General features: G+C 38.0%; 1 protein-coding gene across 1 annotated transcript; it reads right to left on the reverse strand.

Annotated features, from left to right (window-relative positions):
- Positions 1-25,508, reverse strand: LOC100567732 (cytosolic phospholipase A2 gamma). Its single transcript, XM_062957159.1, has 17 exons — positions 24,812-25,508; positions 22,357-22,554; positions 19,940-20,056; positions 18,584-18,726; positions 17,171-17,369; positions 16,762-16,870; positions 15,463-15,621; positions 13,936-13,989; positions 12,274-12,339; positions 10,704-10,832; positions 8,009-8,172; positions 7,136-7,331; positions 6,266-6,322; positions 5,220-5,303; positions 3,625-3,779; positions 2,736-2,901; positions 1-2,176 (listed from the first exon to the last, which is right to left on the reverse strand). Exons 2-17 carry the CDS (start codon positions 22,378-22,380, stop codon positions 2,022-2,024), a joined length of 1,977 nt encoding a protein of 658 aa, XP_062813229.1. The 5' UTR covers positions 22,381-22,554; positions 24,812-25,508; the 3' UTR covers positions 1-2,021.
- Positions 25,509-26,683: the final 1,175 nt, after the last annotated feature.

Consider the following 26,683-nt stretch of genomic DNA (forward strand, 5'->3'; position numbering starts at 1 on the left):
AAGAGTTAAGGCAGACATTTATTTGCATTTCAAACTTCAGCAATTTTAGCAGTCCTAGAAAAACTGCAGCAAATTGCAGTTTTGACTGCAGCAGAAGTTCATTTGTTTGAAAAACTGGCATTTTCCCATAAGGCATGACAACTAATTATAGAATGTTTTGATTAGACTCAATTACCGGAAACATTTCCAGAAATTTAAGAATATAGATAATCTTGGTTTTAGTTTACATCATTTTGTTATTCCAGTGGACAGACTCAGACACTACAGACTCCATATTGTAATGTAATAAATGGTATATTGATAAAAGAGTACAAAATTAATATTGCAAAACACAATCAAGAATACAGACGTACAGGTATTATTAATAAAGAAAAGTCACAAAGATGGCCTTATCAAAGCAAACAAAGCTTTTTGCATAAAAATAATAAGCATGAAATTATCTCAGTTCTATGTGATAAATGATTCTTTAATTGGCTTAGATTCTGGAATAAAGTAATAACAAAGCTTTATAACCACCTCTTCCATGCAGGTATCTTAACCAAACCATAACAAAGGGAAAGTTGAGGAAAGGAATGTGAACTAATACAACTAGAGAAAATAGCTGAAATATTTAGTGAAATCTTTTCCATCATTTTCATTGTTTTAAGAGCCAAGCTCATTGTGACAGACCGTATGGATTGAGAATAGGACTCTACATTCACTTTTGAAATCTCTGCCGAGTCTCTACCCTTGGAAGACAATCACAAGCCACAAGCGATCGCCTATAGTACTATATAGTAAGAGCCAAGCTATAGATTAATATTTAGATTCTTAAACCTGTCAGAAGAAAGTTCAACAATATTTCTACTTTTTTTTATTTTCCATGCTTTATATGCAGACTCTGGGCACTTCCAGACAGTGCCAAAATCCATGCTGAAGAGTTTAAATAACCTGCTTTGATGCGGGTTCCAGTCCCCACACACCCAACAAACCCCAGGCTTCGCAGTTGGGTTGGGTTGGGGTGGCTACATGCCATCCCGAGACAAATCAGGATAGCATGAAGCCACCCCGAATCCCCCCATTTACCCCCTAAAACTTACTTTTAAAGGTCCCTGGCCACCATAACTCCTCGCATCCTCCTGATGCGGGAAAATGATGCCTGAGGTGATGGGAGGAGTGAGGAGGAAAATCCCTCTTCACTCTTCCCCCCCCCCAACTCCTCGTATAACATTTTCTCACACCAGGAAGACGCAGGGATCTTTTAAAGTTCGTTTTAGAGGTAAATGGAGGGCTGGGGGGGGGGGGGGGGAGAGGATGGGCTCCTTCCCACACCTATGGGTTTCGGGAGCCCAAAAGTTGTGGGATGGCAGTGGAGACTCATCCCTGGCTCTGCAGAAGGTCCAATACATCATTAGACACAGGGTTTTCAGGAAGACCCGGATCTAATGGGTTGTCTAATAAATCTTGGTTTGTTCCAAATTAATTCATTTCTACTGGAGGCATCGTTTGGATGCCTCTGGTAAAAACTGAGACAGGTCTCTTTTTGGGCCTGTCTGGATGGGCCCTCTGCTTCAAGAATATTATGGATTTGTCAATATTACACCAAAGATGTGAAAGGATCATTATTATAACTGATATTCACTATGCTTCCTTGGTCTCAGATAAACAATAGAATTTTCAATGCCTTTGCACATGACCCATGTTCTCCTTCTTTTGGCATAATCGTTCTTTTTGCTGGCAATATTCATATGTGTTCAGGAAACTTTTCCCCTCCACTGAAAGGAATAGGAAAGGGTTTGAAGTTCCTTCTGATCAAAGAAAAATAAAGAAAAATGTCAAAGTGTTAGATTCAATTAGGTCTTACTTCTATTGTTCCAGTTCAAGATGGCTTACTAAATCAATTATTGAAAAGTAAATCAACATGTAGGTAAATCCTATTGATTCTATGGATTTGCTCTATATACACTGAGCACATGCAGATAGGATAGCTTCCCGTATTCTCAAAAAATGTTTGCACAGAGAATATTTGTTTAATGTATCTGTTATGGAAGAGCCACAATCTTCCTGATCTCCTCCACAATCTTTTGTTGAACATCTGCTACGTTCTTCTTTGCTGCAGCGAGCAGCATTCCGATGTCTTCATCTGAGTAGCTGAGTTTGAAGGTTTTAAACCTTTTACGATATTCCTCAATTTTATCTGAAAACAAAGAACATTGATGAGTGTCTATAATGTGTTTCATTACAGCTGTGAATATTACTCACAGTGTTGAATTCTACTCATTTTACTTAAAAATAAATCTGAGCCTATTTTACTTCCCACAAAAAAGGAACCACTTCTCAGCTGCATCCAATGACAAGAAGGGCAGTCCACAACTAAAATATGTTGGTTCTGATGTGCCCCTTTTTGTCCAAAGAAACATGGTTGTAATGTAAAACTGCTGACAGGAGTAAACTCTGAGTAATTATACAAAGTTGGAAATGTTTCAATAGCTACTAATATGAATCATCCATTGGCCAATTAGCTATCAGAATATTGCAGTTCCATGATTATATTAATGGAACTCCGTCATTGGCCACTAACACAGAAAACATCACTGATGACTTAACAAAATAACCACAGCACACCAACTACATATGTTCTCCTAGAAGCTTGATACACAGCCCAACAATATTTTGTAGTCCCATGGCTTTCAATCACACCCACTCTGATTAAAAACTAGTTTTTAAAAATCCAAATGGACCCCTTCCCATGTTACCTTGGCAGTTGACTTTGTTGAACAGTGGGAAATGCATAACAGTTAGGCCATCTCCTCTAAAGATATAGCAATTTGAAGGGTTGTCTTTGTCCATTAACTCACTCTCATTTATTCTGGGAAATTTAATTCCACGAACCTTGCAGTACTGAACTGTTTTTTTGATGGTCTGTGTCAAATTAAAAGAGAAGTAAATGTAATTGATGAGCAAATTGTCACATCTTCTCAGGAAAAAAGAAAGCCGATATTTCACCCAGAAGACTTTTTCATCGGTTACCAAAGACTGTGGAATAAAACACAACTGAAGTCTTATCTCCTTCAGCATGCCTACCCAGGTCCCTTCTATACTGCCATATAAAATCCAGATTATCTGCTTTGATCTGGATTATATGGCAGTGTAGACTCATATAACTCAGTTCAAAGCAAAAAAAATATGTTTTGATAATCTGTATTATATGGCATTGTAAAAGGGGCCCTAGTCATCTTTAAGTATGACTTTTAAATCACATTCTAAGTTGATGATGTTTTAACTTTTTCTCATGCATTTCAATATCTGTATGTTTTAATAAAGGATTTTATGGTTGCATTTTAGCTATCTTTTAATGTGTGATTTTATAGATGTGTTTGACTATGCTATTGTCCACCTCAAGTCAAAAGGAGATATGGGCAGGAAATAGAAATGTATTATTATTATTATTATTATTATTAATTATTTTATTGGTAGGTTGGTTGGCCATTTGTTTGTTTGTTGGAAAGCCTTTTATTTCCTACTTTCATTCCATTTGGATATTCTCCATTCGTTATTACTCACATTCGCTCTAAATCCCTGGCAATAAGAAGGAAATGAAGACTCATGATCTTGTATGTCTGTACCATTAATTATATGAATTACCTCAAAAGGGTCCCCAGCACTGAAGTCGAAGGAGAGAATCAGTTTCACATTTCGGTCTGGATGCAGGACAAGTGGATAAGCACTGTTTATAGCCAGCCCTGCATCAATCAGCGATATAACCTCTTTCCTTCTCAACTCAGGAAGTTTGACTTCAGCTAACAATGTGAAGCAAAATAAAACTTGAATGTAAAAAAGTTTGCACAAAAACAAATATAATAATAGTAGCCAAGACCCATGCATAAAATTTGGGTTCCGATATATTTTCCCAATGCCTACCACAAGCTCCAACCTTATTGGTGTTCAAAAAGAGGGTCAATTATAGATGGATAGTGGATACCTATTTCTCAAGATCTTATGCATGTTTTGCCTAGAAGTTGTGAGATTTACTAACGCAAATCAGACAAACGTTAACATAGAACAATGTTCTGAAGAGTTAATAGGACGCCTGGATTCTTCAACAGAGAGTGCACTTAGGTTAGGACTTGTAGTTTAACAGAGATTAGGACCTTATCCCACCCTAATTTTCCCCGTTTTCTTACCATCTTCGTATGCTGGCAAACGGATTCCCACGGAAGCTATCCCATAACACACAGCCACTTTTGATGGCTACCCGTGGAAATTCGTCTTGTCAGCGTGCGAAGACGGAGAGAGGACTCCTGATTGAAGAAAGTGGCAAGAGATAGAAGACAGCTGGAAGAAGATGGGGAAACATCCATTGCTGGACAACAGTGGGCATCCCAAAGACATATCTTGCCAGGGTAAGTCGGGTCCCCACTCTTAAGGATGCTTTCTCCCATTCCACTCCCCCTCCCTTTCCTCCTGCCCCTCGGATAGAGTCCTAAAGGGCCATACACATACCTACCAAGTATCCTGATATTCTGTCATCCCACTTTTCAACTACTTTTTAAATCATTTAGTTTGCAACCAATTAACTCAGCAACAGGGAAGGAGAAGAAAGGATGGAATCCTGCCCTTCCCAATAGACTCAGGCAAAACCAAACTGCTGCAGCTTTGCTTAGTGTGTGTGTTCTTCTTCATTAATGACTTTTTCTACCTTGGCCTCACTCTGACCCCACACATGTCCTTATTTTCAAGGTATGCATAGTTTTGCTCAGTTAAGAAGTATCCGTCCATGGTGCCTCTGCAGGAAGGGGGCAGCTTGTAGGAGGGGGGAATAACATAATAACCTGGGATTGTTATGTCAGAGACAGTTGAAGCCATTGCTCTAGGTAGTCTTTGAAGGCCCAAAAGTATTACTCATTCTGATAAACTATATCATAGGGTTCATTTTGACCATACTCTTCACTGATTCTACATCTCTTTTGTTTTGTTTGAATTTTCAAAATGTTTGCTTCCTTGTGTTGTTATTTTGTTCAGTTGGGAGTGATAAACCAGCTGGTGAATGATATGTGGCAAGCAGAACTTGATTATATTAATCACCATTCAAATACTGATATATATAGCTCCATTTCACTCTTCCCATCCCTGTTTTGCAACATATTCATTGCATTAAAAATGTAATTCCTCCCACAAATACTCTAGTGGAGTATATTTACACTAAAAGCAACTTTAATGCCACTGAAGAATACACTTACATAAGTTGTACAAGAAATTACTAGTGCATCCCCATGTCCAGGTCAGAATGCATGAATTGGTCTTGTGGATATATCTGATCCAGTCTAAAAAGAATGAGATTCAAAGTAAAAGATAAAAAGAAGAACATGAAAACTATAACAAGAAATGCTTAACTCCTAACAGTCCACATATTTTATTCTGAAATTGTTTTCTGTACTTTAGAAACTTCAGTTGATCTTTGATCAAAAAATCATGTCTATATTTGAGCACATAAACAGTAAGCTTAATGTTCCTTCCATTCATAGCTTGTTTTCCACTCAAAAGTACGAAACTCCATATACATACAGTGTCAAGAATTGTGCTTTACTGATGATATACATGTGCCATTTTGATACAATCACCTGAGGGGAATAGAAACAACTTGATAATATTTTTTTTACTGAGGTTACTACTAACTAGGCACTAATAATAAAATTCCCAAACAACTTACTTTGAATAGCCACTTTAAAAAATTCATAAGAACAATAAAGTTACAATCACAGTTAACAAATAAAACCCATGACTCTTTGGATCTCATTTGAATGAGCGCATAGCCAGTGTAGGACAAGAATTCAGCCATTCAGTATGTAAGGGTATATCTACTCTGTTGAATTAATGCAGTTTAGCACCACCTTAACTGTCATAGATTAATGCTGTAGGATCATGAAAGTTGTAGTTTGGCGAGGCACCAGTACTATTTGGCAGGGAGGACTTAAAGACATTGAAAAATTATAATTCTTACCATTTCATAACATTGAGCCATGGCATTAAAAGTGGTGTCAACTACATTAATTCTATAGTGCCGTTACGCTCCAGGTTTCTATAAAACAGTGGTTCTCAACCTGTGGGTCCCCAGATGTTTTGGCCTACAGCTCCCAGAAATCCCAGCCAGTTTACCAGCTGTTAGGATTTCTGGGAGTTGAAGGCCAAAACATCTGGGGACCCACAGATTAAGAATCACTGCTATAAACTATATGACACCGAAGACAAGTACCTGGCAAAACAAGTATAATATTGAGTTACTTACCTTTAACTGCTTGAAGAGGACTATAAGGAACAGATGCCATAACTTTTTCTATTGGTGCTAAAAGAAAGAAAAACAGGAAAGTGGGAAACAGGAAAAGTCTGACACTAAAAAGATTGGTATGGCTACAGTAAATCTCATATGAAGTCCCAACTACTGTAGGCCCATTAAATCAAGGGGATTTGCATAAATATGAAGCAGATAATGAAATGAGCTATAGTTGGGATTGACTCCCAACAAGATTCAAGCTAAGGTAAATCTAATAATGTGAATACTGGGCAAGCAAAATTACCAAGGGCCTGGAGCAATAAAAAATTACACAATTTGGAGAGGGAAGTATGCAGTTCTGAAAAACAACAAAAATGCAAATATAACTGTAAAACATTAAAGAAGCAGAAATCTCCTTGGGAATAGTTAGGGGGGAGGGGAAGGGGCAGAGAAGGCTAATTTTGTCTCTTGACATTACTTTAATGCTAGGATATTGGCACAGAAACAGAACAGACTCATTGAACCAAGGTAGGTGATGGCATTGAGTTGCAGAAAGCGAGTTTTTGAGGGACGGAGTAGTTTCAGGGAGAAATTTGACTGGCAGCAGGATGCATATAGTGCAGTAAGAGAAGGAAGGTCTGATGTCAAAGGTGCTTATCACAGTATATATCTGATATCAATTAAAGTGCAACCACACTGGAATAGAGGGTTCATACAATAAAGTCCTTAGTTATGGAAGCAACAAAACACAATCACCCTCTAGCTCAACTCTGAGATTACCTTGTATTCTGATACTGCTCAAGAAATAATTCTAATTCATTGTTGCTTTACAATACTGAAATGTACCAGGTGGGGGTAATATGCAGGTCATATTCATTTACTTGCCTTTAATTACTTCAATAGGTCTGTAAATAGGAAGCTTTTTGAGCTTTTCTTCAGGTCCTGAGAAAATGGAAATGAGCAAAGAGAGAAATATAAACAGGCAAAGAATACATGTCTTGGCACAGATAAATATTATACAGTAGATTATATTAATGTCAAATTCTAATGTGAAAGAAGTTGCTTTTTTTTGTTTACATTGGTTTGTTCAGTAAAGCTGACATCATAATATACAAGGCACAGATTTTAACATCATTTTATCCTGGTAACTATCCAATGTGTTACACATTTCATACAAGGCTGCTGTGGTCAGATACACATGCTTATTCAGAACACACGAGTGTATCTGATGGGGTGCAGAAAGCAAAACTTCTCAGACCAAATGAAATGAGAAGTTACAAGTTGAACCTATAACAAGAAGTTGCAGTTTAGCCTCACTCCCAGAAGAAACATTTTTTTTCTACATGGTTACAATCATTTCCTCCAGTCATTTCCTATAATAATTCCTACTCCCCATACCATATGTGTCTGTATGCTCCATTATTGTTTTCCCGTTCCCCTTGCATTATATGTTCAGTATTTATACCTGTATAGGCACTTTTTTGTATAACTGATGAATTTTAAACTTCGGGGTTTGCCATCAATGTTGGTACCTCTCCCATCATGTCAGCACCCCACCCCACCTGAGCATACTATTAGACATGAATGGAAAAAATTCTATCTAAACCAAATGCCATAAAACCTACATGGAGACCTTCTAGAGCAATGGTTCTCATCCTGTAGGTCCCCAGGTGTTTTGGCCTACAACTCCCAGAAATCCCAGCCAGTTTACCAGCTGTTGGGACCCACAGGTTGAGAACCACTGTTCTAGAGGAAAGCATTGTTAGAGAGCAATGAATGGTTACTATAATACTTGCCTCCAAATTCCTTGTTTAGAGCTTCCCACAGCTTCACACACAAATCTTCTCTCTTTTCTTCATCTAACAAGGCCCAGTTCTGACGCATCTCTTTTACTATTGCATAGCTTTGGCTGGTTCTGTAGACTTCATAAAAATGCACAAGGTCGTGTTGGACACATGCAGGTTAAGAAGCAAGGCAATGTATTTTGTGTGTGTGTGTGTGTGTGTAGATAAGCAGTCAAAATACCACTAGTTCTGCTAGCAAAATTCCCCCCCCCCTTTAAATCATAGGTCACCCTAAGTCTGAAATATCTTGAAGGCACATAACAATAACAATCCCAATTAACTTGACTATTTCATCAACCATAAACAGGCTAACAGTTTTCATTGAAATGCTGGTAATTTTGTTGGTTAAAATTATTCTTCATTTTAAATATTGTATTGTTCTTTTTCTTTTCTTTTCTTTTCTTTGCACTACAAATAAGATATGTGCAGTGCGCACAGGAATTTGTTTGGGTTTTTTTTCAAACTAGAGTCAAACCCTTCCCCCCCCCCCCCCAACAATCCTTGGTAAGAACAAATTTTAGAAGCTTATAAAATCATAAATAAATGTGGCTATGTCATCTCTTGATAAAATAGGAGAGGAGTATGTGATCACCTGGGCAAAACCTGATAGAAAGTAACTTTTTCTACAAATGCCATTAAACCTGTAATCGTGTTTCTCACTAGACTGGCCTGGAAATGAGCACACATTTCAGTACTCCAATTGCTTAACCTGTTTCTGGATATATTTGACCCGCTGATTCAAGAAATAGCATCAGTTTTTCCCCATTAACTCTAGTTTTTGAGATACAAACATATGCCACATACCAGTCATCATCTGCTCGGCCAAAGAAATCATGACAACCATATTTTAAAAAATAAAACTGATATGGTCTATGCAACTTTCTGAATCAGCACACCAAATAACCCCAGGAACAAACCTAAAAACCAAGAAACCAAAAGAAATTTTATTGTTGGACTTTGTTACTACCATATGTCTCCATGTAATAGTCACCATTTTAATCCCCTTTTTTGGATGGAGAGGGGGAATGCAACTATTGAGTGGTGAAAAAAATCCCAGCTATGGGACTTCACCTGGCCAGCAACTGGAAAGCGGGCAGGCAAACAGTCAAATGAAGCTTCACTCATCTGTTCACCTGCTGCTTTGGTGCTACAGAGTTTCACTTGGCTGCCAGCTCCGTAGTGCCAAGGGGGTAGGCATGCGGGGGAGTCACACCTTTCATTCGATCTCCGGGCAAGTGAATTAAGGGTGTGATTATTATTCAAGGAATACTAACAGACCAAATTTGCCAACCCCAAAATGGGGGTGTGGCTATTATGTAAGGCAATAGAATGTTTACTATACAATGATTAAATAGATTAACTAATTCCTGAGTTAGTCTACCGAATTCTTCAAGATTGTAACAGAAATGTATTATGTATCAAAATCTTTGCTGAGAAGCAATTTAAAAGAGCATTCTTTCTCCTCCAAATACACAAAGATTAATGATATGGTGGGTTCAGGTAAATTTACTGGGGCTTTACTGGGGCTATCATCACAAAAAACAAGAGTAATCAGGAAACAATTGCTCAATGGTGATGACTAACTTGTGAGAAGTGTGAAAGCATCAAGATGCTTCTAAAATGAGAGGCTATAAAATACGGTGCCAAGTAGTATAAGAAACTTTTAAAACCCTTTGAGACAAAAAGAGACAAGAGACTATGGAGAGTGATGGAGAGTTATGTGAGGTTCTGCCTGCCTCACTACTGCTAAGAAAAGCGAGATAAGGAACCAAGACTTCTAGATTTTCATAAAAATACAAAGATCCAGAACACTATATTGTAAGCAAACCAGGAAAATTTAGCTAGCATGTTAGGGCTTACATTTTCATTCTATCCTCAGATAAATATGACTTATTTAGCATCTACTTCTGCAAATGATCTAAGGTACTGTCCTGCAGGCAGAGCCAGCCCAACATAGAGGCCAATGTAAGCACCTGCTTGCGGTGCATTGTCCTCGCGAGAAGAGCTAGGCCTCAGTTGAGGCCTTCCGCGTTCGGCGAGGAGGGAGCGAATTGTCCCTGCCGCCGCTGCCAACAAAGGTATGTGCGGGGCCTTGGGGGGGGCGCAATTTCGGGAGGGGGGGTGCAGCGACTAGGTTCGCCTACAAGGTGAAATTATCCTGCAGATGCATTTATATAATCTCACCAACTGTTATTTCAAATAGCCTAAAAAGAGGGGGAAGGTGTGGGCACGATTGTAAAAAGTTTCACTAATTACCCACAATAAAATACAAGTACATGTAGAATGGAAATTCAATGTACATGCATATAAATCAGGTACCTTTATGGAGGCTTGCAAACTATTGTTCTTCAGATCATTGGAAATGCTGCTTCAAAATAGCACATCTGTCCTACCTTAGGATAGTATGATTATTGCTAATCAAAATTCAGATTATTCCTGGATCAAAGAATTGACTAGGATGGAATTCTAACTATACAGTTCTCCAGCCCATTATTCCACTTTCCTAAATAAGCTATGTGGGAAGGCAATGCTGAAGTTCAATATCACATACATACGTAAAAGTTCATCTGCTTTCCAAAAGAAAGATTTATTGTTCAAACTTTACTTACGTCCCAAAAGTAGTTCAAGCTTATCAAAGAATCCTTCTGCCTTTGATGCTGATGCCCCATCTGTTGCACACAACTGCAACTCCAGAACGTACTGATAAGCCTGGCTAAGTACGTTAAGGTTCTGGAAATCTTTGGAATGAAACAATGCAGGAAGGGTTACAAATGCTAGGAAATGACCGTTGTATTTTAATTTATCTGGCTTCATTGGCATCCCTGTGAATAATGTGGGGGTGAACTGCCCTCTGTATTCCTTCTAGAACAGTGGTTCTCAAGCTTCATAATACTGCAACCCCTTAATAGAGTTCCTCATGTTGTGGTGACCTCCAACCATAAAAAATTTTCATTGCTACTTTATAACTATAATTTTGCTACTGTTATGAATCATGATGTCAATATCTGATATGCAGGATGTATTTTTATTCACTGGATCAAATTTGGCTGAATTACCCAATACACCCAAATTTGAATACTGGTGGGGGTGAGGGGGGTTGATTTTGTATTGTGGAAGTTGTAGTTACTGGGCTTTATATTTCACCTACAATCAAAAGCCCCTTGAACCCCACCAATGATAGAATTGGGACAAACTTCCCACACAGAACCCCCATCACAGAAAATACTGGAGGGGTTTGGGTCCCTAAGACCATCAGAAATATGTCTTCTGAACCTTCTGAAACCTTCCTCATGACCACCCGGGATCCTGGCCCCCAGATTGAAAAACGCTGTTCTGGAAGTTGGTTGAGTCAAAAGCAGGACCTCATCTGGGTCTCACAAAGGCTAGCTGACAGCTGTTAGGAAGTGTGGGAGCTGAAGTCTAAAACATCTGGAGGAGCACAGTTTGAGGGGGAGAAGAGTGGTATATAAATTAAATAAATAAATACATGAATAAAATCTGCTCTAAACAGTTACACTTAGCTGGTGGTTCCAAGTTACCCCTAACATCATCAGTTGAGACTGAATCATCCCTCCATTGTTCTCCCCTAGCAGGGAAGACAGAAGGCAGCAGCCTTTCCATTTCTCAACTCTTGTTCTCAGAGATATCATAAGATCTTTCCTGTAAATATTTTATGTCCCCTGACATATGTGGAAAAGCGGATGGAGAAATTAAGCTACTAGTTGTGGAAATGGTCCGCTTGCAGCTTTTGCTGAGAACCTTATGACAGTGAACAGGTATATCATGGGTGATTTATATCAGGAAGAGCCGTGTATCCCCATACCATTCTGTTTTGTCATCACTGATCCACAACCTATGGTTCCATAAATCAATGTTATATATAGAAAAGAACAAGATGGTAATACTGCTGTCAAAATGGCCAGGTTGTGACCTGTATGGTGTAACAGTTTGAGCATTGGAGTACAACTTCGGAAACCAGGATTCACTTCCCTACTTGATCATGGAAACTCATTAGGTGACTTTGGGTGAACCATGTACTCTCAGCCCCAGCAAACCACATGAAAGTTTTGTCTTAGGGTCACTATATGTTGGAAACAACTTGAAGACACATAGCAACAGCAAAGATTCATAGCAAAGAAGATTTGGGAGTGTATGGGAGATATTTATTGTTACACTTACCTACATCTTTTGCATGAGAAGCAAAGTAGCTTTCTTTGTCTTTCTTGAGAAAGTCTAGCAAAGCGCCTTGAAAGATAAAGTCATATATTCATACACAGGAATGCCTACTTTTCCACTTCATTATAATTTCTACATATGTGAAACATCCATTGTTTAGTTATGCCAACAATGCTTCCTTTCTATCACCAGGGGTATTCTATCACAACAAACTGGTATGGTTGAGAACAGCCAGATTGTGACATGATGTAGCAGCAAGTTCTCCTGCTCTAACTTTACAAAGTACACAAAGAAAATCCTTTGGCCATTTTGCATTTATATTAAGCTAATACTCCATCTAAATTCACAATCCTACTGCCAGGATGTCATTGACTTTCCCTATTACAATGATTTTGCAGTGCTTCAGTGTGGTGCTCAGTATACCTTAAGTATTACTATCTCCATACTTATTCGATCCACAAATATTTGCAGGGCTATGCTTCCTGATGACTAGCTTGAAGTTTGCCAACTTCCTGTCGATTTGCTTTATCACATCTTCTGTTCTTCACTGTAACTTATCTGTTTTCTCTTCCCCCTCTCTGTCTAATTACATCATGCAATTATATATAGCTACGTAGGCCGTAGACTATTTACAAAAAATAAATAAATCCAATATAAAAGTGCTTGTCATATGCAAATCTTACATAATATAAATGGCATACGGATCTTGCATTAAATACAACTAAAATGCAATAAAATTAAAGAGCTAATAATGGTACTATAATTATCTTACATTAAAACATGCCCAGAGCAATCAAATGCAATATCACCATAAAGTTTGCCTAAATTCTGTTTGGATCATGCACTTGGTTATGTACAAGATTTGTCAGTAAAGCAATTTGAGTGTTTTACAAAGAAAAGCAAGCCTGTTTCCTTTTCCCTTCTAGACATCATATGTTTTTAGATGAATGTGAGTTTTGTTAAATCTCTACCTTGCCAAATTTATTACTGTACTTAGAGACCCAGTACTATCTCTCACATTTCTCAATGATACCCCAGTCATTGGAGCAGGAAGTTGAGGCTAACATGTTGAAAGTTTCTTTCTAGTAAGCAGAAAATACAGGCCACAAACATTAGAAACGGAGCTTTTCCTGCAACTCTGTCTTCTTCACCACTACAATATCCCTGCCTTCCCTACTCATTAGGGGCAAAATCCTTAGTCCCAACCAGATTGGAAGCAATGAATCAACTATTGAATTATGAATTAACACACATATAGGTCCCAGCTGATTCAATTGCATCATTCCAGCTGAGATTGCCAATGGGATCCAGGATCATAAATCTTCAAGAAGCTCCTTAGATATAAAATTACCTTTAACAGTACAGATCATCAATTGCAAATAAAAAGAAGTTAGTTATAATCTGTCTACATGTCCAAGAGACAGGTAATCAGTCCAGGCTACCCTTTGGGGTTTTTCCATTTAGCATCCCTTTGTGGTCTCTTCCCTCCCATCTTTGATAGCTTCAATTCTTCTTTCCCCCCAATAGTATAAAAACTCCACAGTTGTTTTGTAACTTCATTCCATGACCAATACCTAGGATTCTTAGAGAAGCAAGCTCTAAGAAAACCTCCTGGATGAAGCACATTTTCATAATTTTTAGATTCAAAAACAAAAAGAACCATACCAATTATAGCCTTCTTAATTTCTTTTTCACTTGCAAGGGCACTTCCCCATAATCCTGCAAATAAAGGAGATATGGTATTAGTGATCTTCTTCTTTTTCACTTGATGATGGCAGTTCTTCAGATGTTTTCCTTTTATGCCATAACTAATGTCAAATAAAAAAGATTGTCAAGACTTAAATGGTAAGAATTGTTTTAGTATGCACCTTTCAGTCAACTGTGACCTATGGCAACCCTGTCATTGGGTTTTCTCGACACAATTTATTGAAAGGAGGTTTGCCACTGTTCTCCTCTTCGGCTGAACTAACCAACTCAAATCCGTGCACAAGCCTATTCAATAGTACATACTTCATGTGGTCGTTGATTTGTATGCCTTTCTTTCTTTCTTTCTCTTTCTTTCTTTCTTTGGACCTTGTCACACGTGCCGCAGGAATCAGCCAGTCTGTCCGTGTCGTGGCAGTGTTTGGCCAAGGGGGCATGGAGACCTGTTGCCCTAATCCCTGCTCTGTCTTGGCTTCCCCTCATCACATGGAGGAAAGGAAGAAGAGCTAAGGAGGTGCCTTGTTATGCCTTGATCCTGGAGTCCTGCACAGGCAGCAGCCCCTTGCCCCCCGGTGAGAGAGAATGTCCTCCCTTCACCACACACAAACACACACACACACAGCCCAATTAGGTGGCCCTAGGCTCTTTCTTTCCTCCATGGTGCTGACCCTCCTGGATAAAGCACAGTCCTAATCCTGACTTGTGAGTAGCCTTGTCTGCTTTTTTTGCATTAACTGTGGAGAGCCTCCACGTCCAGTACTCCCATATACAGTAGAGTCTCACTTATCCAAGCTAAACGGGCCGGCAGAAGCTTGGATAAGCGAATATCTTGGATAATAAGGAGGGATTAAGGAAAAGCCTATTAAACATCAAATTAGGTTATGATTTTACAAATTAGGCATCAAAACATCATGTTATACAACAAATTTGACAGAAAAAGTAGTTCAATATGTAGTAATGTTATGTTGTAATTACTGTATTTATGAATTTAGCACCAAAATATCACAATATATTGAAAACATTGACTGCAAAAATGGCTTGGATTATCCAGAAGCTTGGATAAGTGAGGCTTGGATAAGTGAGACTCTACTGTATATTCAAAGTGCTTAAACACAATTACAAAGGAGTACAATCGAAAACTGGGCTTTTCCTCCCAAGAATGAATATGCATACTCATGCAATATTACATGTCAATAACACTTATTTAACACACAATCTATTTTCTGTTTTGCTTGCAGCACAAGCATGCATTATGTCACTAGAGTCCAGTCCATACTTGTTGTGCAAAAGCTTCAGTTTTTGGTAACTTCAGATAGGACTAGAAAGGCAGTTTAACTAACCCCGAAGAAAGACTGCCTGTCAAATGTGGGTCTAAATGTACAAATAGATTTACTTATAAAAAGCAAACTGTACTCTCTGATGAGTTCATCCAGGGCATGCTATCTTCCTGGTGCTTGTCATTTCAGGAAACAAATGTGGGTGATGTACCTTGAAGATAGCAAATACTTTTTTCCTTCTTCTCTAAATACAGTTTCCCACTGCTGAATATACTTCCAAGGCGTTTCGTGTCAACATAGCCAGTTGTGCCAAGTTCTCCACCTACATCAGGAACTGCAGTGTTGTGTGGGGTGAATTCAAACCAACTTCCTGAAACACAAAGGAGGAAAATAAAGATGTGATGGATATTGTGAATAACAACAAGTTCCAAGAAGAAATTAAGTTCCAGAGATGAGTGAATGAGCTTCAGAGAGAGCTTCCAGTAAATCCCACCCAAAACATAACGTAAAACAAACATGTAAAACAAACCATCTGAAAATGCATCTACACTGTAATGCAGTTTCCTGTTTCTTTAATTGCCATGTCTGAATGCTATGAAATCATGTGATTTGTCATTTGGTGAGATGCAAAGAGAGCTAACATCTCATAAAACTATAATCTCATGATTCCATAGCACTGAGCAATGGCAGTAAAAGTGGTGGCAAACAGCATTGATTCTAAAGTTTAAGTGCATCTTGCTTGGGATTTCAGTGGACAACTCTATACTGATCCAAAAAGTGGGCTCATTCTGACATCCCAGGAATTGGCCCAACTGTCTTAACACCATGCACACAGGAACTCAAATTCTAGCTCAGGGTTCAGGTTTTTCTGTGAGTTAGCTTAAGCTGACGGAAAACCGCATTTAGGCTGCCTTCTCCAGGTCAAGCTGGATCAACTTCATGCCATGTTTAGCTGCTGCAGGGCTGATCTAAGATCACACTGGGGCCAATGTAGAGAAGATATACTCAGTGTCCCACAAGAAAAATCCTAGTTTTTGACCAAGAGTAAATGGGAAATTAATATTCATTTTGGTGGAATACAATTTATCAAAATTCAAAAGTTGGGGAAAGCAAAACAAATCTGCCAATGTGTATAAGGAATGACTGTGAAATTTGTCCATTTTGCCCATCACATCCAGTTTTTCTAGTGACAGTGCTTGTACTGGGCAAAACTATACTACCTATAGGGTTTAAAAAGCAGTATTTCCCCCTTTGCTCACCTCTGAGCCTGTATAAACAGGAATACCTGGTGCTTTTCTGCCTCTCACTTATAACTTACAGCCTTACATTGATGCAGTAGTATTCCAAAAAGCAGCCTTAGCAAAGTGGTTAGATTCGTACTAGAGGAAACAATTTGATGTACACCCTGATCTGAAACTTGTGACTTCCTAAGTTTACATTTACTCTAGAATAAAAACCAATATGCATCCAATGAGGACTTTAAACTACTGTATGTGCACAATTCAAGTACCTGCATGGTTTTCGCTATAGGTGTGCTTGTCCACAGCTGCATAGATGGGATAAGGATTTTTCCCATTCTCACAAGATCTCCTTTGTTGCGACAATTTACTCTCATCGAGCTGAAACAATGCAAATTGATTTGCTTTTATTTCATTTAAGTTAACTCGGTCTTTTCAATTATCTCCCAGGTCACAGATTTGCCACATTTGATTTAAGGGAGACAGAACAGTATTTTCTCATCAGAATTGAATACTTGTTTTTGTATGGATGAAATCATATGTAAGTCATATGATATACTAGAGATTGTAGTCAAATCTTGGAAAAGACATTATTGTCTGGGTTACAGTTAATAGCTATTGCAGTGTCGTTTGGGGGCTTTCAGGTTTTTAGCACACACATTTTTTCCAGTCTCCACCTACCTCTTTTAGGAGCTTATACACAATAAAATAGGCCCAGAAATCTGTCAGAGAGTAATTTTCATCTCTTGAAGCCTCCAGCGCAGCCTTTTTAGCCTTTACAAAATCCCACTGGCCTTTGACAAGTTTTTCACGCTGAAGATTTTCCAAAATTTCCATTTTTTCTGACCAGTCTTCATTTTTATAAAGAGATGACATGCACCTTTTTCAAGAAAGAAAGCAAATATTTGGAAACAGCCTTTAGCTATGATCTTAAAGGTATTTATTCTGAATATAGTTGTATGCTTGGGAAATTGTGATTCTTGAACAAGAAAGAGGATATTAGCCACTTTCTTCCTTTTTAATTTCAGCCAGAGTTCTTCAGCAAACACTAAATGAACTTTTCTAAATAGTATGCTGCAGTTCAGTGAGGTTTACAATATTTAAATAAATCCCTATGTTGGGACTGCTTAATCCCCAATTCATATGTGTACAAAACACAGTTTCACGATTGATTGATTTAATTGAGCCTCGAAGCTTTGCGCTGTTATACTGGTTGCATTTTCTGACCATTGACATTTCTCCCATCATTGGATCGTATGAGTTATGGTCAATCTTGATTTTTTTAAAAATGAAATGAAATATCCACTGATCCCTAAGGATGAGTAAATCTATTAGTTTTTCTTCTTCTCACATCAGGGTGGAAATAAAACTTCACATGAGAGTTTACATTGCTTACCTCATTTATAACTATTACATGAATATCAGGGATTTAAAATAATCTAGCTGTGAGCATGAGCTATATTAACCTTAATCTGATATATTAAATGAATGAAAAATAGTAAGTACTATTATAGTCAATAGCTTTTCTCTCAACCTGCACCTAGTTATACAACATATGGAAAGAAAAATACTCTTATCTGTACACTGATGAAATGTATGAACTGGCACATAAAAAGATAACTTCTGAAATATACTAAGTACATAAAGATGTGATATGTTTTGAAAGTTACTACACTTGGCATGCCTTTTGTACAAAAAGATTGTCAAACAGGTGAAGGGTATCTTTCTTTATCTATGCCAATCTCACCACTCTTTTTTAGAGTAGGTAGATTGAAGATACCTTGGTTTAGGAAATTGATTATCATGGTGCAGAGAATAGGTCTACACTAAAGATCGCTATGTAATTCAACCTGTATTTCCATATGTTCAAGCATCTTTTCTTCTGCTCAGTTTTCTTTACAACAGTAGGGGGTTTTTTGTTATTTTTAAGCTATGCAATAAATACCTGAACTTTGTTACAGAAGTACTCATGGCTCATGATAAAATCAGCTCTTGGCACATTAGCTTTCATCACTGCCCTCAACTGTTCCTTTAAAAGAAAGTTTATACCACATTCTGTTGTCACATTGATATTCACATAGGAACAGCTCTTACCAAGTGGAACCTGATACCCCACTCAAGTATGACATACAGTCCAAAAGGTTGGATTTCTTCAGCTCTGTTAGTGTGCCATAAAGGGCAATCATGGCCCGCATACCCCCTCCGGATCCCAGGACAGCAATATTGGGTACTTTGTCCTGATAGAAGAAAAAAGGAGACATGATGAGTAATCTGTCTTCAACTTCTGAGTATAAGCTTTTAATCCACTTTACATTCTTGCAGAAATGACTGGTAAGGGAAAAATAAGAATATGCACTTTTAATTGCCTATATTTCTGCAGGTGTCGTCCATCTTCTGAAAGATTACTCATCATCCACATATATACAACTATACTTCAGTTAACAAAGCTCTTTTTGTACCTGTTTATACCCACCCGATCCCACTTTTCTTCTTTGTCCTCTCTGCAGCTAAAGGGGATTTTGTAGCATCATTGCCACAAAGATAATATTGAAGGAGTGCCTGAGAAATATAGTATTTCAGTGTTGAGTTACACTGGTATTATTTGCACTAAAAGCTTGAGTTGGGAAGGAATAAAATTCTACTCTGGCTTTAGCCAGCATGTGCCTGCCTACAATGGGGAAAGGGAACGACGGCTTCCACCAGAATCTCTTAATTGGCAGCTGTAAACAGCAAAACTGAAAGAAATAGAACAGCAGATCAGCTTGCCTCTCCAGTTACTATCTGCATGTTCAAAAATAAAACTCATATATGAGTTTGTCACCAATGTGAAAATCTTAAGAAAACTGAAAGTTGGGAAAATAATGAAAAATATATCGGTGTATTTGGAAATAGATTCCAATAAGCCATGCCCAGGAACATATCTAGATTATTAACTGAGGTTTATATGCATTTACTGACATTCCTATTCTAGTTAATGGGCATTTGGTGGGAAATGATCCAAGAGAAAGGTCAACTTCTGATCCAAATCAAAATCATATTCTGTCTAAAATATGTCTGTATAGGTCTGGAAATGTCTACTATTTAATACATTGAAAGCTTGTTTCCAATGTAAAAAGTTTACAACTAGATCAGTGGTTCCCAACCTTTGGTCTGCCAGGTGTTTTAGCTCCCACAATTCCTAAAAGCCGGTAAGCTGGGTTTTCTGGAAGTTGAAGTCCAAAACAGCTGGAGGGCCAAAGGTTGGGAACCACTGAGCTTGATGGACCTATGGTGCCATTCAATATAAGGCAGATTTTCTGTGATCATTTGCCAAGCTCAGTTGCCAGAGAAAGAAAAATAGAACAATGATAAAACCTAAAGAAACCTCTTGTAATAAAGCATGCCCTGAAGATTTGCTTAGTGGAGGTGATTTTGAGATCCTTCGAGGTGAGAACATTACTCAAATCTTACCACACTGCATTGAATTCCAAGCTTGGCAAGACCTTTCTTCACTTCTTCCCTTCGAGTAGCAATGCCTGCTTCTTCACCTTTTGAGAGGCTTTCAAAAATATGGACCTCTGGTTTTGCCTGCAGAAAAGTTATATAAAATATACGTGTATGTGTTGGAGAGAGATATGTCTCTTTCTAATAAGCAAGACAGTGGGACATTTGCTTCCATGTAGCGGCCTTCTGCTAAGAGTAAGAAATAGGGGAAATTGTTTCAATGCCAGCAGTTTTCTGAGTTTGTTGCATGGCAACATCATTCAATTACTTCACTGACCTGATTTTGTCATATATGAATTACTGATCTGTGAGCAATCTTAAAACCGCCTCTTGTCTCTTCCTCCTTTCTTACACAACCTCATTTTCATCACAACCCATACTCTGTTGTTGCAACTCAAATAGGCCATTTATGGGTTGTGAGAAAATAAAAAAATGAATCAGAGCATATAAGAGATGGAAGGACAGTAATAAAGGATCTGTGATTGTGTGACTTGTAACTGTCCAGACTTTCCTGTTGTACAAAAAGGATGCTCTCATTTATCCTGAGGCAGCATTGACTGAAAAGGCTTAGAGATGCATGCATATGTATGCTTGAAGGGAAAATTATATATTTTTGCATCCCACTCTTCCTTTCTGATCTCAAGCTCCCAGCATTCATCTTTCTCTCCCAAATTTCACTCCATCCTGATCTCCTCCTAACCAAACCTACACAAGGTCAAGGAAGCTGGGCAGGCTGTGACTCACCAAAGAGATTGAATGATTATTCTAAAATAGAGACCATAGAGGAAAATATGCAAAACATTGGCTGAAAGGTTAAAAGCCATGCTTGCTTTGATGACCATAAGATAAAGTCTTAATTCTATATTGAGGTAATACTATTTTTAGATAAGTCCAAAAGCCATGCCTTTGTTGTTCCAACTTTAGTCAGGGTCATTGGGAGTGTGGCCATGTGAGTTTAATCTGATAATCTGTAAAGCTTCATACTATCTCAAGGTAACATTCAGACAATGACCATCTGAACAATAATATCTTTCTCCCCTTTCACATCCCTGCATGCCTTTTTACCTTTTTCTACTGCCCCCATAAAGAATTGGAGAGGAGGGCAGGATGGATGGAGATATTAAAAAACAGTGAAAATCTAGACTTCTACCCGGAATAGCAGTCAGTCCTGAAGATCCATCAAACCAGTAGTCTTGAGATAAAGTCACAGCAATATGGCCCAAAATAATAACTCAAGCCTGACATCAGAGGTTTGGAGTACAGTAGAGTCTAACTTATCCAACATAACCGGGCTGGCAGAATGTTGGATAAGTGAATATGTTGGATAATAAGGAAGGATTAAGAAAAAGCCTATTAAACATCAAATTACGTTATAATTTTACAAATTAAGCACCAAAACATGTTATACAACAAATCTGACAGAAAAAGTAGTTCAATACACAGTAATGCTATGTAGTAATTACTGTATTTACGAATTTAGCACCAAAATATCACAATGTATTGAAAACATTGACTACAAAAATGCGTTGGATAATCCAGAACGTTGGATAAGCGAGTGTTGGCTAAGTGAGACTCTACTGTAGTTCTATCCAGGAAACTTTTAACATAAAAACTCTCGAACCCTCAGATATTGAAGATGTCCAATAACAGGGCAGTGCAATAACAGATCTTGAAAATTTGGAATTGACTATAGAAAGGCCTGGATTATGACTATGGATGGCATGATTTTAATTGTCATGTTTTAAACATTTAATAATGACTGATTTTAATGTAATTTAATTTTAACGTCTATTATATGTTTTAAGACATTGAATAATTGCCTCCATGTAAGCTGCCTTGAGTCCCTTTTGGAGTAGAGAAAGGTGGGGTAGAAATACAACAAATAAAATAAATAATAAATAAATCAAACAATCTAACATCTTCTCTGTTAGGAGCTAATAACTCTATGCCAATAAGGTATTTCAGACCTTTCAGAAATCAGAAAATGTTAGGCTCTCAACCACAAGCTTATCTCCTGAAGGTCTTCCATCAAGGGAGGAACAGCCAATGAAGGATAACCGAGGCCCCTTCCACAGCTGAATAAAATCCCACATTATCTGCTTTGAACTGGAATATATGACAGTGTTGAGTCAGACAACCCAGTTCAAAGCAGATATTGTGAGAATTTCTGCCTTGATATTCTGGGTTATATGGTTGTGTGGAAGGGCCACTAGTTTTAGGAGGATTAAGACTGTAAATCTAGGAGGGTTAGCAGAAAAACCCATTCATTATCAGTTCTGCCTCTATCTGATGGACTCCTCAGCGTGATCAGACAAGTATAATTTCTGACTCACCTTGAGACATACCTGTTCTTTGCCCTATTGACTTTATGTGGAAAACATTACCTGCTGATTCCCAAAGATGTTCATCTTCTTTCTGGTTTCTTCACAGACAATTAACTAAATCTCTACTCAGAATGGAGAATCAGTGGTAGCAAATAGGCAATCCTGAAGAACTGAAGTATTTGAGGTTTCTGTTTTGATTTCAATTCCTGTTGCTATCTCAATCCCCCTTTAGTTACTTCAAGGCAATAAGAACTTGCTCTGCAAGGAATAAAATGTATTTCAGTTAATGCAACTTCTATCACTGAGCAGCAAAGAATGCTACAAAAAGGAAGGAATCTGCTAATGTAATATCTGACCAACATGTGTTTTCTTCCTGTTATGCCTTACTTTTGAAACTTGGCAGTTAATGCAATATTTAAAACCACATGCAGAGCTCCCAATTTCAGATTAGTTATCTCAGACACAAACAAAGGAGAAAAGTAAAATCTTATTTGACAGAATGGAATGGAGCAGAATCACTCCAAATTAATTCCACAAATGTTCTCACTAACATCAGAACAATGCCTTGCATGTTGCCAAACAATTAGATGACTCAGAAAATGTGCAAAGATACCTTGCAGAGGTTTCAAAATATCAAACTGGAAGGGGTGAGTTACAGAACTCTGCTAAACAGCAATCATTCAGAGGCTGTTCTTTTGGAAATAATTCATTGAGTAGATAACAGTGGGTGAAATGTGGTAAGGAGAAACTTACCCTTTCAGTGACCAGCCACCTTCCTCTTCTGAAGTCCACAAAGAATGTTACTTTTAGAGTCTCACAGAAAGGCTAAAATCAAGAAGCCACAATATAGGGTGGATGCAGATAATATAGCAACTCAAGGCTATTAGTTGTGGTCACAAGACTGTCTTGGACAGAGCCCCATACGTTGCTGTGAGAGGACTGTTGTGTGGTATGAAAGAGGGCTTCCTTATGTCAGTATTCATTCAGCTTCACCAACAAGAACCATCTATTTGGTTGGTCAACAAGCAATTTTTGTCAGCAATTGTACAAGACATTGGCATGTATTAGGGATGGAAAAGGATGTTGTTGAAATCAAGATTCTTGCATTGGAAGTCAAAGTGTACCATGCCTTTGTGGAAATTAACTCCTCTGTGTGGTTTGTGGTGCACTCAGAGATAAAATGCACATATAATTAAGTGTAGGCCTATGAAAGTTGTTTGATATGTGTACAATGAAAAAGATGTGCCGTTGATGGGATAATTGTACAGAAAGTTTAAATTGGGTAACTTAAATTGGCTTGAGCTGTGGCGCAGGTTGGAGAGCAGCTGCAATGAATCACTGCAATGAATCACTCTGACCAGGAGGTCATGAGTTCGAGGCCCGCTCGGAGCCATGTTTGTCTTGTCTTTGTTCTATGTTAAAAGGCATTGAATGTTTGCCTATATGTGTAATGTGATCCGCCCTGAGTCCCCTTTGGGGTGAGAAGGGCGGAATATTAATGCTGTAAATAAATAAAATAAATAAATAACTGTGTACAAAATAGCTTTATAGAAAATGTGTAAAAATTGTCATAAACAAAAATGGTAGTTGGAACTTTCCAAAATGCCTTCAAATGGTATAAATGGGCAACAAAATGTCAAATGTGGTTCAATGCAAATATGATGCAGGATCCACTTAGATTTTCAAATATGCTGACTTTCCTTATAGTGACAGTACGGTATGTGAACTGGTATTTTGACTAATCAGAAGAGAGATGTGGTATATTGTGAAATACAGGCACATCCATTGCCATGCAGATGTATATAGTATTGCTACAAATTCGATATAAAAATAAGGGAACCAATGCATACTGTTCAAGTTCTTGCTGAACATGTGAGTGACAGAGTTTGATAGAGTGAAAGGTTATAGATATTAGCTTTCTCTCTCTGAGGTTTGCTTCTCCATCCTTTTTTTTTAATTCCTAGATTCTTATAATTAATGAACACAAATCTTCAGATTTCTAAATCTTGACGTAGGTTCAGAATCCATATTGGGTTGGGCAGTGTCCAAATTCATCCCAACATTTTTTATCATTCTTGAGCTTTAATCAAGGACGTGCCAAAAAGCTATTATGCTGCATCAACAAGTCTTCGTCTTCTTCTAATCAATCTTTGTTTATTCAGTCCTGTCAATCACATGCTCAGCCTTTTCATGGTTACATAAAGGAGTGTGCATTTGCCTTCAGATTTTCTTTGAAGATAAAGAGCAGCTTATTGAAGGGTGGGGTAAATGGTTTGTACTGAATGTTATCTCTCTTAAAATCCAGACAAGGGCTTAAATGAGAGCATGTATCCTGTACTCTCAAATAATATATATCTTAGTGTGAATATGGATGGGTGTTCATCCAGGGTTTATGTAAAATCATAACCATATTAATAAGCATGTATTTTTTCATGTCAGAAGCAACTTGAGTAACTGCAAGTCGCTTCTGGTGTGATTATATTACATATTATATACCCATTGCGTCACCATATACCTTTGTGTTGGCAGGACTGCTGACCGACAAGTCGGGGGTTCAAATCCGGGGAGAGCAGTTGAGCTCCCTCTGTCAGCTCCAGCTCCCCATGCGGGGACATGATAGAAACTTCCCACAGGATGGTAAAACATCAAACATCCCCGAGGCAACATCCTTGCAGACAACCAATTATCTCACACCAGAAGTGATAACCATGCATGCCAGAGAAACAAGCATAATTTATTTTAAATAATGCAATAATGTAGTTGAAAACTCATTTTACATGGGTTAGCTCCTTTTTTATTTTGTGGTTGCTAGGCTTTATCCCCTCCTAAGTTCTTTAATGCTTACAAATTATCTTTGTTCCTAGCAATGAGTACAGGTAATTACTGAGTTGCATAACTTGGCATATTTATTTATTTACTTACTTACTTTATTTGTACCTCTCTCTTCTCACCCCAAGTGGGAAACAGAGCGGCTTCCAACTTTGGCAAACATTCAATGGCACGATTACACAAAAACCAAACAATGCATAACGCAACAACCATTAAAATCCATAAACATATAAACACAATTAAAACCAATTAAAACATGTAACCACATCACCAATCCCGAAATCGTGGTAATGATTACTACTTATGTCGGTTCTATGAGAGTCTATTTCTTAAGTTCAGGACCTGAAATGAGACAGTCTCCAATTTGGTCCAACTCAAATTGAGCCATATTCTATAGCAAGCATGGACAAACCTTGGCCCTCCAGTTGTTTTGGACTCCAACTCCCAGAATTCCTAACAGCCGGTAGGCTGTTAGGGATTGTGGGAGTTGAAGTCTAAAACATCTGAAGGGCCAACGTTTGCCCATGCCTGTTCTATAGTTGTGAGATTAGAGTTTGAAGTATCCCTATGAACACTCCTGTTTTGAAGTACTCAAAAGTCATGTCTACACAGAGTAATTCATGGAATAATTAAAGGAGGAAGAAATAAATCCATGTTCTCCACCTGCAAATATTCACATTTGTCCCTGAATATTTATGCCAACCAGCATGGTGTAATGGCTTGGCTGTTGGATAAGGAACTGGATAACTGGGTTTGAATCCTTGCTCAGCCATAGAAGCCCACTGGTAGTCTTGGCCAAGTAAGTTCATTGTGGAGAATCAGAGTTGATGTACTGAATCAAGAATGAATGTAAAATTATTTGGCCAGGTAGTTCTATATTGTAAGAAACTGGGAAACTGAGTTGCTATTCATTTGTTCATAAATACAATATTTTTTCTTGATTTGCGATGTGTTCATTGACTGCGTAATGTTAACATGTTCTGTTATGTGATTCCTTAGGATTCCTAGCTTTTCTTCTTCCTCTCACTGTTAGAAGTCCAGCAAATTACATTTTATAAAGGGCTTGGTTTTTAAAGTGCTGACCCGTAATTAAATGAATGAGTTCAACATTATATTGCTACAAGGACTCTTTATCTAACTTCATTGCATGATAGTTGTATGTACTGTTATGAATGGTGTAACTGTTTGCAAGCTTTCTCCTTAATATTAAGGTCACCCTGGTTTGGTGGGTAAGGCTAGGGGTGTGTGCATGAATATCAAAGTGATGTTATCTCTCTTAAAGAAGATTCAAGTTTAGACATGGATTAGAAATATTTGTCAGCCACTCTTAATTAAATAGTAGTTATCTTGATCCTCCCACATAAAAATATAATCACCGCCTAATTTAATAAAGAACCACAGTGAAAATGAAACAATGGTCATTGTTAGCGATATACAAATAATAAAATGGTTGGCTCAATTATCGTAATCTGTATTACGCTAAGAAAATCTGGGAGGATATGCGACACGTTCTATCAGCCAACTAAGTAACAAAATAGTAAATGTTTCTGTGATAATC

Source organism: Anolis carolinensis, chromosome 6 (genome assembly GCF_035594765.1).
Source record: "Anolis carolinensis isolate JA03-04 chromosome 6, rAnoCar3.1.pri, whole genome shotgun sequence".
In the NCBI taxonomy this organism is placed as follows: domain Eukaryota; kingdom Metazoa; phylum Chordata; class Lepidosauria; order Squamata; family Dactyloidae; genus Anolis; species Anolis carolinensis.